General features: G+C 61.9%; 1 protein-coding gene across 1 annotated transcript in view; it reads left to right on the forward strand.

Annotated features, from left to right (window-relative positions):
- The window catches only part of LOC149752194 (uncharacterized), a 7,243-nt gene extending 495 nt beyond the window's left edge, over positions 1-6,748 (forward strand). The window contains exons 1-2 of the mRNA XM_089925975.1: positions 1-5,912; positions 6,726-6,748. The exon at positions 1-5,912 is cut by the window's left edge and continues 495 nt beyond it. Of these exons, the coding sequence (XP_089782101.1) occupies positions 689-5,912; positions 6,726-6,748 (5,247 nt within the window). The 5' untranslated portion in view covers positions 1-688. The remainder of the gene's footprint in view (positions 5,913-6,725) is intronic.
- The last annotated feature ends 5,752 nt before the right edge of the window (positions 6,749-12,500 follow it).

The following is a 12,500-nucleotide window of genomic DNA, read 5'->3' on the forward strand; positions in this document are numbered from 1 at the left end:
AAGGTGCGCACGAGCAAGACTTGGTGTGGTGGCTTGGGGGCCGAAAGCCACCCTCCAACATTGGTGCTTTCATTGAGAGACTTCCGAGGGAGGTCTCTCCAAAGAGGTAACGCCCTTGAAACCAAGAAATTTTCAATACGGGGTGGAATTAAGGAGTACTACTTTCTTGCATGCTTAGAAGTGAGCCTTAAGATTCCTACTACTTCTTGCACTTAGACTTTCTTGTTGTGAGTGTGGGAGGGTAAACTAGAAGTTCTTTACTTGCAAGTAGTACTTAAATTTTGGCACTTTAAATTCCTTGCTTGCAAAAGGGAGTGAGAACATTTTTGTTGTAAAGAGGACGGTTTGTTCTTCTATTTTGCTCATCATAGGGATAGTGCCAACGGGGAGGCTACTGGTAGTACCCGGCGCTATTTGACCCAACTATTCGGTGTTAGGGTATAGAGGGACGGCACAAGAGGGAGGCTACTGGTAGTACCTCGTGCCCTCCTAACTACACCGGGTAGGGAGCAAGTAGAGCAACAACACGTTACTCTCGGGTTGTGAGGCTTATTTGTTGTAAACCATTGTTGTAATTGGAGTTGATTGAGTGGTGTACCTTTCAAAAATATATATAAGAAGGAGGGTCGGTTCATCCCTTGGGTGACGGCCAAAGGAGGTTTGGAGGTGCATTTGTAGAAGCAAAACAATGGAGTCGGGAGCTAATTCAAATTCTCACCATGCTCGGCTAGAGGCATTGGAGGGGAGTTCGGCCCACCTAAACCGAACCCTTGAAAGCCAAAATCGAACCCTAGAAAATCTATCCAATACCCTAGCCGGGATGAATGCTCACTTGGAGAGGTTAGAGAGGAGGATTGGAGAAAAAGAAAGAGAAAGAGAGCATAAAAGATCAAATGATGAGGAGCCATGGTCGCACGCCTCACGGCGGGGTCATGGAAGGGATGAGAGGAGAAGTGATGCGGAAAGCCTACGAGCTAACCGAATGGAGGAGCTAGATCACCGGAGGCCTCGGAGGAGAGGAGGAAGAATTGAAGCCCGGGGGATAGAGATTGAGAGGTGGATAGAAGAAGAGGGACCTAGCCATAGTGAAGAGGGGAGTGAACCCGAGGGAGATCCATTCCATGACCAAAGGCCTATAGGCCGGAGGAACTTCATGGAAGGAAGAAGGAGGAATGAAGACTATGATGAAGATTATGCTAGGGGCCCAAGACACCAAGATAGAGGGCTAAGAAAACCGAAGATTGACTTTCCCAAGTTCGGCGGTGGTGATCCTTATGAATGGATGGACAAAGCCGAGCAATATTTTGATGTCTATGAAGTACCAAGGAGGGATCGGGTCACATTAGCTAGTTTCCATCTTGAGGGAAGAGCTAGCCGGTGGTGGAGGTGGATCCGTGACCTATATGAGAAAGATGGCAAGAGGCTTGGGTGGACGGCCTTCGTGAAGGAGTTCATGTCACAATGGGGGCCTTCTCCCGTTGTGAATCATCATGGCCAACTCGCCAAGCTAAAGCAAGAAGGAAGAGTGCAAGCATATATTGATGAGTTCCGGCTCCTACAAACCATGGTGAGTGGATGGTCGGAAGAAGCATTGTTGGGCACTTTTCTTGACGGCTTGAAGCCTTGGCTTGCCAAGGAGTTAAAGTTGAAGCAACCGGCAAGATTACAAGAAGCTATGAGGATGGCCGAGATCTTGGACCAAAGCTATGGCATGGAGAAGAAAATGTCCAAGGAAAGCTTCAACAACAAGGCCTCTACATCACTACCACCGAAGGGGCCTTGGAAAGGGAAAGAAGAAGTGAAGAAGTACAAGGAGCGGCCTCAACATGTCAAGAAGCTTTCTAGAGATGAGCTCCAAGACTACATCAAGAAGGGACTATGCTTCAAATGTGGTGACAAGTGGAGCCGGGGCCATCAATGCAAAACCGGTCAAGCTTTCCTTCTAGATGTGGGCTCCGAGGAGGAGGAGGCTACCTCGGAGGCTTCGGAGGAAGAAGATGAGGAGGAGCAAGACCATGGGGCTGATTTTAGCCCGAGAGAAGAAGAGGCCGAGCTATCCTTGCATGCCATGTCCGGAGTACAAAGACCGTCCACCATGCGTTTGATGGCATGGGTGGGCAAACATGAGGTATCTCTCTTGGTAGATAGCGGTTCATCCCATAATTTTATCAACTCCGGAATAGTGAAGAAGGTTGGATTGAAAGGGGCGACCGTGGAGCCCTTTGAAGTAAAGGTCGCTAGTGGGGAGAAGCTCAAATGTCAAGAGGTGGTAAGGGATGTTCGCATGAATATCCAAGGAGTAAGGGTCAAGGCCGACCTACATGTTCTTCAACTAGTCGGCTTGGACGTGGTGTTGGGCAATGCTTGGCTCAAAGGCTTGGGGAAGGTGCTAACCGACTATAGCACCATGACTATGGAGTTCAAGCTTGGAGGCCAAAAGAAGAAGTGGACCGCCATGAGCAACAAAGAGGTGCGGTCTTGCGAAGCCAACATGATAGAAAAGCTATGCAAAGGAGGAGCTTCTTGCTATGCCATTGTGGTGACCGGCCAACACCAAGAAGAAGACAAGAAAGAAGATGAGTTGGAGGGCATCCCTCCAAAGATCCGAAGCTTATTGGAGGCTCACCATGATGTTATGAAGGTACCCACATCTCTCCCACCTCCAAGAAGCTTTGATCACCCTATAAGATTGAAGAATGAAGCTACACCGGTGAGCGTTCCACCCTACCGGTATGCTCATTTTCAAAAAGAGGAGATAGAGAGACAAGTGGAGGAGATGTTGAAGCAAGGGTTGATCCGCCATAGCACAAGTCCCTTCTCATCTCCGGTTCTACTTGTGAAGAAGAAAGATGGCACATGGAGATTTTGCACCGACTACCGGGCCTTGAATGAAGCAACTATCAAGGATCGATTCCCCATTCCCACGGTGGATGAGATGCTTGATGAACTACATGGTGCAACGGTCTTCACCAAACTTGATTTAAGGGCGGGGTACCACCAAATTCGAATGAAGGAGGAAGACATTCACAAGACGGCATTCCGGACACATTCGGGCCACTACGAATATCTTGTCATGCCATTTGGCCTTTGCAATGCTCCTTCCACATTTCAAGCTACAATGAATGAGGTATTCCGGCCTTACTTGAGGAAGTTCATGCTAGTATTTTTTGATGATATCTTGGTCTACTCCCACTCTATGGAAGAGCATGTCAAACATTTGGAAGTTGTGTTATCCATCTTGGAGAAGCACCACTTCTACATCAAGCCTCCCAAATGTGCCTTTGCCCAAAAGGAGTTAGAATATTTAGGGCACATCATATCGGGAGAAGGTGTGAAGGTGGACCAAAGGAAGATTGAGGCTATGGTGGATTGGCCTCTACCCAAGAACATCTCGGCTCTTAGAGGGTTCTTGGGATTGACCGGGTACTATCGGAGGTTTGTGAAGAACTATGGGTTGATTGCTAGACCTCTAACTTCCATGTTGAAGAAGGGAGAATTTGAATGGACTCCGGAGTCGAGAGAAGCATTTGACAACTTGAAGAGGGCCATGACTCAAACACCGGTCCTAGCACTTCCGGACTTCTCTATTCCATTTGAAGTCTACACCGATGCAAGTGGAGATGGCATCGGAGCGGTCCTTGTGCAACAAAAGAGGCCCCTAGCCTTCCTCTCCAAAGCCTTGGGCCCCATGAAGAAGGCGTGGGGAACATATGCAAGGGAGCTACTAGCATTGGTGCATGCCGTCAAGGTATGGAGGCCCTATTTGCTTGGGAAGAAGTTCACTATTATCACCGATCAACAAGCATTAAGGCATCTTTTGGAGCAAAAAATTGTGACCCCGGATCAACAAAAATTCTTAGTCAAACTACTTGGCTTTGAATATGACATTGTATACCAACCGGGGAAGGAGAACAAGGTGGCGGATGCACTATCAAGGAAAGAAGGAAGCCCAATGCTTTGGGCGGCCGAAGGAGAAGAGCCTACTTCCATGGCTCTTAGTGGGATCGAATGGAGGATTTGGGACCAAATCCGGGAGGCAAACAAGCTTGATACTCGAGCCTTGGAGATCAAAGAAAAGATTGAAGCTTCAACCGAGGGGGTGGCCAACTACAAGCTCAAGGAAGGACTCATCATCTACAAAGGGTATGTCTATGTACCTAATGTCCCTAATTTGAGAAGAAACATCCTTGATCATTTTCACAATAGTAAGGAGGGTGGACACTCGGGTTGGTTTCGCACTTATATCCGAGTTAAGCACTTCTTCTATTGGGAGGGACTTAAGGCCGAAGTCAAGGCATTGGTGGCCGGATGTGAAATTTGCCAAAAGATCAAGTATGATCCAAGGGCACCAATGGGTCTTCTTCAACCACTCCCTATTCCAAGTATGATTTGGGAAGACATCTCTATGGATTTTGTTGAAGGATTGCCTACTAGCAAAGGGTATGAAGTCATCATAGTGGTAGTGGACCGACTAAGCAAATATGCTCATTTCATCCCCATCAAACACCCCTACACGGCCAAGTCGGTGGCTACATCATTTGTGGAGTCGGTAATCAAGTTGCATGGTGTCCCAAAGAGCATAATATCCGATCGGGATAGGGTATTTATGAGCACATTTTGGAAAGAATTATTCACACTTCAAGGGAGCATATTGAAGACAAGCTCATCCTATCATCCTCAAACGGATGGGCAAACGGAGGTAACCAACCGGACCCTTGAACAATATTTAAGATGTTTTTGCCACAACCAACAATCCAAATGGGGAGAGTTCATTGTTTGGGCCGAATATTGGTACAACACTACCTTTCATGCATCTATCAAAACTAGCCCATTTGAGTTAGTTTATGGGAGACCACCTCCGGGTTTGCACCGACATGAGAGGGGGACGGCCAAGAATGAAGAAGTAGAACAAACATTGGCCGGAAGAGATGAAGCTCTAACCAATGCAAGAAGGGAGCTCAAGAAGGCCCAAGAAAGAATGAAGAGGTATTATGACAAAAACCGAAGAGAGGTAACCTTCAATCCCGGAGATTTTGTTTATTTAAAGTTACAACCTTACACTCAAAAATCTCTCAAGAAGAATTTTAGCCACAAACTCTCTCAAAGGTTTTATGGGCCATTCAAAGTAGTGGAAAGAATGGGAGAAGTAGCATACCGGTTGGACTTGCCCACTACTTCATTGCTACATCCGGTCTTTCATGTGTCGCTACTCAAGAAAGCGGTGGGTGACCCTTCATTGATAGAAAAAGACTTACCCACCTATGATCATGATGGAAGATTATTACTCCAACCCAAGGAAGCCATTAAATACCGCATTTGGAGGAAAGGGAGAGAACGAAGAAAAGAATGGCAAGTCTTAATCTCATGGGAAGGTATGCCAAAAGAAGGGGCCACTTGGGAGAATTATGAAGAAATGACCCGGCGATACCCACATTTTATCCTTGAGGACAAGGATATTCTTCAAGGGAGGGAGAATGTTGAAGACCCTCGCAAGCGCCACCGTCGGGGCCTTCAACCAAGGGGAAATACCGGCCCGGAGGAGGACCACGAAAGGACATGCCAAGGTATGAGTTTACTATTTTGCTTGGAAAGCATTGGCCGAAGCCCATTTACGCTTGGCCAAGCCTTGGCCAAGCCCCTCCATGCTTGGCCTAGCCTTGGCCAAGCTCTTCTCCACTCGGCCAAGCTCACCCATGACCGTGCCCAACCAAGGCCGCGCCCGTGCCCACGCTCGAGCGCGCCCAAGACATGCCCAAGCATGCCTCAGCCCACTGCTGGGCGCGCCCAGGCCATGGCTGGGCGAGCCCAGGCCACAGCCACACTCAGGCCACGGCTGGGCACGCCCAGGACACAGGCCGCGCGCCCAGCCGCCCGCCCGCGCGCCCAGGCGCGCGCCTGCACGCCCAGGCGAGGTTCGGGCCAGCGAACCTCGCCGCTGACCGCAGGGCCCGCGCGCCCGCCCGCGCGCCCGCCCGCGCGCCCGCCCGCGCGCCAGGCCGCGCGCCCGCACGCGCGCCCGCCCGCGCGCCCGGCCGCGCGCCCGCCAGCATGCCCGGGCGAGGTTCGGCCCAGCGAACCTCGCCGCTTGCGCGCGCGCCCAGGCGCGCCCGACCGTCCCTGCGCGCCGCCTGCGCGAGCGCCCACGCGCGCCCGACCGGACCTGCGCGCGCGCCCACGCGCGCCCGACCGCCCCTGCGCACGCCGCCTGCCGCGCCTCGGCGCCCGTGCCGCGCCCTGCCGCACGCCTGCCGCGCCTCGGCGCCCGTGCCGCGCCCTGCCGCACGCCTGCCGCGCCCACGCGCGCCTGCCGCGCCCCTGCCGCGCCCCCTGGCGCCCTGCCGCGCCCCCTGGCGCCCTGCCGCGCCCCTGCCACGCCCCCTGGCGCCCTGCCGCGCGCCCAGGCGCCCTGCCGCGCGCCCAGGCGCCCTGCCGCGCGCCCAGGCGCCCTGGCACGCGCCCAGGCGCCCTGCCAGCCAGCCTGCCGCGCCCAGGCGCCCTGCCACAGCCCCCAGGCCGTGCCATAGGCCTGCCAGCCCCCTGCCAAGGCCCCAGCCGGGCCAACAGCCTTTGTCCAAGGCTTGCCCATGCCTTGGCCAAGCCTTTGGCCCTCCTCATGCCATGAAGACCCCTATGCCTTGGCCACTCTTGGGCCACTTGGGGAGCACTATAAATAAGAGGGAATGAGGCTCTTTTGACCATCTTACATCTTTTATCTTGCATCTTAGCACTTGTTGTATTTCGGCCTTAGTGGCTTGGGAGGGACCTTGTCTCTTTGTATTCGGTCTTGGGGTTTGTCCAAGACTTGGGCTAGGGGAAACCCATCATAGTTTCCCTTAGATATTTTGCTTGTAAGCTTCATTTTGGGAAATAGAATCAATCAAGCGTTCCTCTAACTTTCTCCACAAATACTCTTAAGTTTGATTGTTTTCTTCTCAAGCCAAGGGTCGGGTCAAGCTGCAACCAGTAGACCCTCCCCTTGCCTTGATTCCCTCGGCTACTTAAGAGCTTGGCACACCGCGGCACAAGCTCAACTACCTTGGCGTTACCCGATCGGCCCTTTTCCAACAACTTTAAGGCATCCGCAAGGTGCGCACGAGCAAGACTTGGTGTGGTGGCTTGGGGGCCGAAAGCCACCCTCCAACACGCGGGCGCGCGCGGCCGCGTGCGGCTGGGGCTCATGGGCGCGGCTTGGGCCGCGCATGGGCATGCCATGGCTTTGGCACGCTGGGCACCGTCTTGGCCGACCTTGGAGGCACTTGGCCAAGCATTGGAGGCCTTGGCTTGGCCTAGGCTTGGCCAAGTGTGAATGGGCTTGGCCTATTGCGAAGAGTCACGGCAAAGGTTCGACCGAAGCTCGCGGCGCCCCGGACGGAGCCGGGCCGCTCCCGCCTTTGCCGCGGCGCACGGGCGCCGCCGCCGTCCGGCCGTCGCGGCGGCCGCGCACGGCACTTCGGCTTCCTCCGTCGGCCCTCCCGGGACGCGCGACCCGTGCGACCGGGACGCGCATCCCGTGCGACCGGGACGCATGTCCGGGCGGTTCCCGTTTGCAACGCTCCTCGGTACTTTGGAACGCTTGGGGTGGGCTTTGGGCGGATGCCCCGCTGGGGTGGTAGGGAGGGGGGGCTGCTGCCGCCGCGGCGGGCCTTCCGCTCCACTCCGCACAAGCCCGCCGTGGGCACTCGCTGCGGGCGTGCCCGGCACCGTTCGTCCTCGAGGGATTCGGCCCGTCGGCTCGCTCGGATGGGCCACGCACAGCGGGCCCACGACGGAGCCGGCACGCTCCTTCTGCTGGCGCGGCGCTCGGTCTACGCCTCCGGCCGGCCGTTGCGGCGGCCGTGCACGGCGCTTCGGATCGGTCGGCCCGTCGTCCCGTCCCTGACGAAGTTTTCGCGGCCGCGCGCGCGCGGAGTTGGATCGGCCTTACTTGGTCCGATCCTTCGCCCTCGCATGTTGCGTGGGCTCGGTCCCGTCCCATTCGGTGAAATCTTTGTCCGCTCTGGTGCGTCCCTGTGGGTTCCTTTGTCGGTTTTGCGGGTTCGGCCGGGCCTTCCGTGCCGGCCCGTCGGCTCGCTCGGATGGGCCCCGCGGAGTTGGCCCACGACGGAGCCGGCACGCTCCTTCCGCTGGTGCGGCGCTCGGTCTATTCCTTCGGTCGGCCCTTGCGGCGGCCGTGCGCGGTGCTTCGGATCGGTCGGCCGGTCTTCCCGTCCCTCATGAAGTGTTCGCGGCCGCGCGCGCGCGGAGTTGGATCGGCCTTACTTGGTCCGATCCTTCGCCCTCGCATGTTCCGTGGGCTCGGTCCCGTCCTGTTCGGTGAAATCTTTGTCCGCTCTGGTGCGTCCCTGTGGGTTCCTTTGTCGGTTTTGCGGGTTCGGCCGGGCCTTCCGCGCCGGCCCGTCGGCTCGCTCGGATGGGCCCCGCGGAGTTGGCCCACGACGGAGCCGGCACGCTCCTTCCGCTGGTGCGGCTCTCGGTCTACGCCTCCAGCCGGCCCTTGTGGCGGCCGTGCGCGGCGCTTCGGTTCGGTCGGCCGGTCTTCCTGTCCCTCACGAAGTGCTCGCGGCCGCGCGCGCGCGGAGTTGGATCGGCCTTACTTGGTCCGATCCGTCGCCATCGCATGTTGCGTGGGCTCGGTCCCGTCTCGGTGAAATCTTGGGCCGCTTTGGTGCGTCCCTGTGGGTTCCTTTGTCGGTTTTGCGGGCTCGGCGCCGGGCCTTCCGCGCCGGTCCGTCGGCTCGCTCGGACGGACCGTGCGCAGGTGGTCCCCGACGGAGCCGGCACGCTCCTTCCGCTGGCGCGGCGCTCGGTCTATGCCTCCGGCCGGCCCTCGCGGCGGCCGTGCGCGGCGCTTCGGTTCGGTCGGCCGGTCGTCCCGTCCCTCACGAAGTTCCTGCGGCCGCGCGTGCGTGGAGCGGGATCGGCCTTACTTGGTCGGATCCGTCGCCCTCGCCTGTTGCGGGGGCTCGGTCCCGTCCCGTTCGGTGAAAGCTTTGCCCGCTCTGGTGCGTCCCCGTGGGTTCCTTTGTCGGTTTTGCGGCCTTGGCGGCGGGCCTTCCGTGTCGGCCCGTCGTGGGCCCGCTGCGCGTCCGTGCGCGGTGCTTCGGATCGGCAGGCCCGTCGTCTGGGTCCCTTACGAAGCTTTGCGCGACCGCTCCTTTGTCGCCGGTCCCCTGTTAGGGCTGACCGAGCCCTCCGTTCGCCCCCTGGCCCGTCGCATGGGCCCCCGGCGCCTCCGCGGCGCCCCACCGAAAACTGTCACGACGCGCATCCAGCGCCGACGAGGTCGCAGGTTACGTGCGGCAGCCGGGGGGCTAGGCCGAGCGGCGGCGGGCCCGCCCACGGACGGGCGCGGGGAGGAGCGCAGCCGGCACGCGGCGCGGAGCGGCGGCGGCATGCCGCCGGGCGGCCGTCGGCTCAACCGTGCCCGAGTCCCGCGGGCACCGCGTCGCCCGGCCGGCGCGAGCGGCGGCGGGCCCGCCCGCGGACGGGCGCGGGGAGGAGCGCAGCCGGCACGCGGCGCGGAGCGGCGGCGGCATGCCGCCGGGCGGCCGACGGCTCAACCATGCCCGAGTCCCGCGGGCACCGCGTCGCCCGGCCGGCGCGAGCGGCGGCGGGCCCGCCCGCGGACGGGCGCGGGGAGGAGCGCAGCCGGCACGCGGCGCGGAGCGGCGGCGGCATGCCGCCGGGCGGCCGACGGCTCAACCATGCCCGAGTCCCGCGGGCACCGCGTCGCCCGGCCGGCGCGAGCGCACGAGGGCGGGAGGCAACCGGGCGGCGCCTGCGGAACCGGATGCGACGGCCGGCGCGGCACGGCCCCGACGGGTCCGCACCGAAGACCAGCGCGGTGCGGATCGACCGCTGATGAGGTCAGAGGTTACGTGCGGCAGCCGGCCGGCTGGCCCGAGCGGCGGCCGGCACGCGACGGGGATCGAGCGGCCCCGACGGCTTGCAGCCGGGCGGCCGACGGCTAGGCCGTACCGGAGTCCCGCGGTCGTTCGGGCGAAGGGGCGCATGCTGCGGGAAAGGCCTGCGGCGGCGAACCGTCCGCCCGGCCGGCCAAGCCTTCCGCGGCGGCGCGCACGTGGCGGCGCGGCCGAGATGACCGAGCGAAGCCCCGGCGATGGGCGGCGCGCACGTGTCCGTGCGGCCGAGATGACCGAGCGAAGCCCGGGCGGCGCCCGCCGTGCGCCCTGCCGGATCGCGCCTTCCGCCGGCGCGCAACGCCGGTCCCGCGTTCTGGCCGCGGGAGAGGCCTGCGTCGGCGAACCGTCCGCCCCGCCGGCCGAACCTTCCGCGGCTGCGCGCACGTGTCCGTGCGGCCGAGATGACCGAGCGAAGCCCCGGCGACGGGCGGCGCCCGCCGTGCGCCCCGGCGGATTGCGCGGCCCGCCGGCGCGCAACGCCGGGCCCACGTTCCGGCTGCGGGAAAGGCCTGCGGCGGCGAACCGTCCGCCCCGCCGGCCGAACCTTGCGCGGCGGCGCTTACGTGTCCGTGCGGCAGAGATGACCGAGCAAGCTCCGGCGATGGGCGGCGCCCTCCGTGCGCCCCGCCGGATCGCCTGCGAGCGGCGAGCGTCCGGGCGGGCCCCTTTCGCAACTTCCCTCGGTACTCTAAACACCCCTTGCCTCTCGGTCTTCCCCCCGACCCTCTCGGTATTTGCTCGGATATGTGCATGCATCGTCCCTCGTCGCCTTCGGTTATCCTCCCCGGGGTGGGCTTTGCGCCGACGCGCCAACGGGGTGGTAGGGGGGCTGCAGCCGCGGCCGCCGCGTTTCGCCATCCGCGCGTGCGCCGCCGGATCCGAGTGGAGGTCGCGGGCGACTCGTCGATGCTTGTACTAGGGGCGCATGCCGGCAGCCCCCCGCGGGGTGCGGGACCCCCGATCGGCGTGCGAGGGACGGGCGTCCGGGCGGGCCCCGTTTCCAACTTCCCTCGGAACATTAAAACCCCCCGACCCCCTCGGTCTTCGCTCCGGCCCTATCGCTATTGCTCGGATATGTGCATCCACCGTCCCTCGTTGCCTTCGGTTATCTACCCCAGGGTGGGCCTTGCGCCGATGCCCCGATGGGGTGGCAGGGGTGGGGCTGCCGCGGCCGGCGCGTTTCGGCATCCGCGCTTGGGGGCTCGGACCCGAGTGGAGGTCGCGGGCGGCTCGTCGATGCCTGCACCGGGAGCGCATGCCGGCAGCCCCCCGCGGGGCGCCGGACCCCCGATCGGCGTGCGATGGACGGGGGGAGGGGCGGGCCCGGTTTGCAAATTCCCTCGGTACTTTAAAATCTCATGGCCCTGTCGGTGCTCCCTCCGGCCCTATCGCCACTGCTCGGATATGTGCATCCACCGTCCCTCGTTGCCTTCGGTTATCTACCCCGCGGTGGGCTTTGCGCCGATGCCCCGATGGGGTGGCAGGGGGGCACGCTCTAGGCCGTGCCACGGGGCGCGGGCGCCGGCGCCGTACGTCCCTCGCGGCGGCCGTGAGCGGCACCTCGGCTTGCTCGGTCTGTCCTCCCGGGACGCGCGACCCGTGCGACCGGGACGCGCATCCCGTGCGACCGGGACGCGTGTCCGGGCCGTTCCCGTTTGCAACGCTCCTCGGTACTTTGGAACGCTTGGGGTGGGCTTTGGGCGGATGCCCCGCCGGGGTGGTAGGGAGGGGGGGCGGCTGCTGCCGCGGCGGGACTTCCGCTCCACTCCGCACAAGTCCGTCGCCTCGCGGCGGGCGCGCCCGGCACCGTTCGTCCCCGAGGGAGCCGGCACGCGCCCGCCGAGGCCCCGGCGCATGGGCGCTGCCGCCGGCCGTCCGCGCGGCGGCCGTGCGCCGGCTTCCTCCGTCGGCCCTCCCGGGATGCGCGACCCGTGCGACCGGGACGCGCATCCCGTGAGACCGGGACGCGTGTCCGGGCCGTTCCCGTTTGCAACGCTCCTCGGTACTTTGGAACGCTTGGGGTGGGCCTTGGGCGGATGCCCCGCCGGGGTGGTAGGGAGGGGGGGCTGCTGCTGCCGCGGCGGGACTTCCGCTCCACTCCGCACAAGTCCGTCGCCTCGCGGCGGGCGCGCCCGGCACCGTTCGTCCCCGAGGGAGCCGGCACGCGCCCGCCGAGGCCCCGGCGCATGGGCGCCGCCGCCGGCCGTCCGCGCGGCGGCCGTGCGCCGGCTTCCTCCGTCGGCCCTCCGGGGATGCGCGACCCGTGCGACCGGGACGCGCATCCCGTGAGACCGGGACGCGTGTCCGGGCCGTTCCCGTTTGCAACGCTCCTCGGTACTTTGGAACGCTTGGGGTGGGCCTTGGGCGGATGCCCCGCCGGGGTGGTAGGGAGGGGGGGCTGCTGCTGCCGCGGCGGGACTTCCGCTCCACTCCGCACAAGTCCGTCGCCTCGCGGCGGGCGGGCCCGGCACCGTTCGTCCCCGAGGGAGCCGGCCCGCGCCCGCCGAGGCCCCGGCGCATGGGCGCCCCCGCCGGCCGTCCGCGCGGCGGCCGTGCGCCGGCTTCCTCCGTCGGCCC

The sequence above is a fragment of the Phoenix dactylifera genome, chromosome 10 (genome assembly GCF_051530095.1).
Source record: "Phoenix dactylifera cultivar Ajwa chromosome 10, Ajwa_hap1_PhDact_Kaust_v1.1, whole genome shotgun sequence".
Classification (NCBI taxonomy): Eukaryota; Viridiplantae; Streptophyta; class Magnoliopsida; order Arecales; family Arecaceae; genus Phoenix; species Phoenix dactylifera.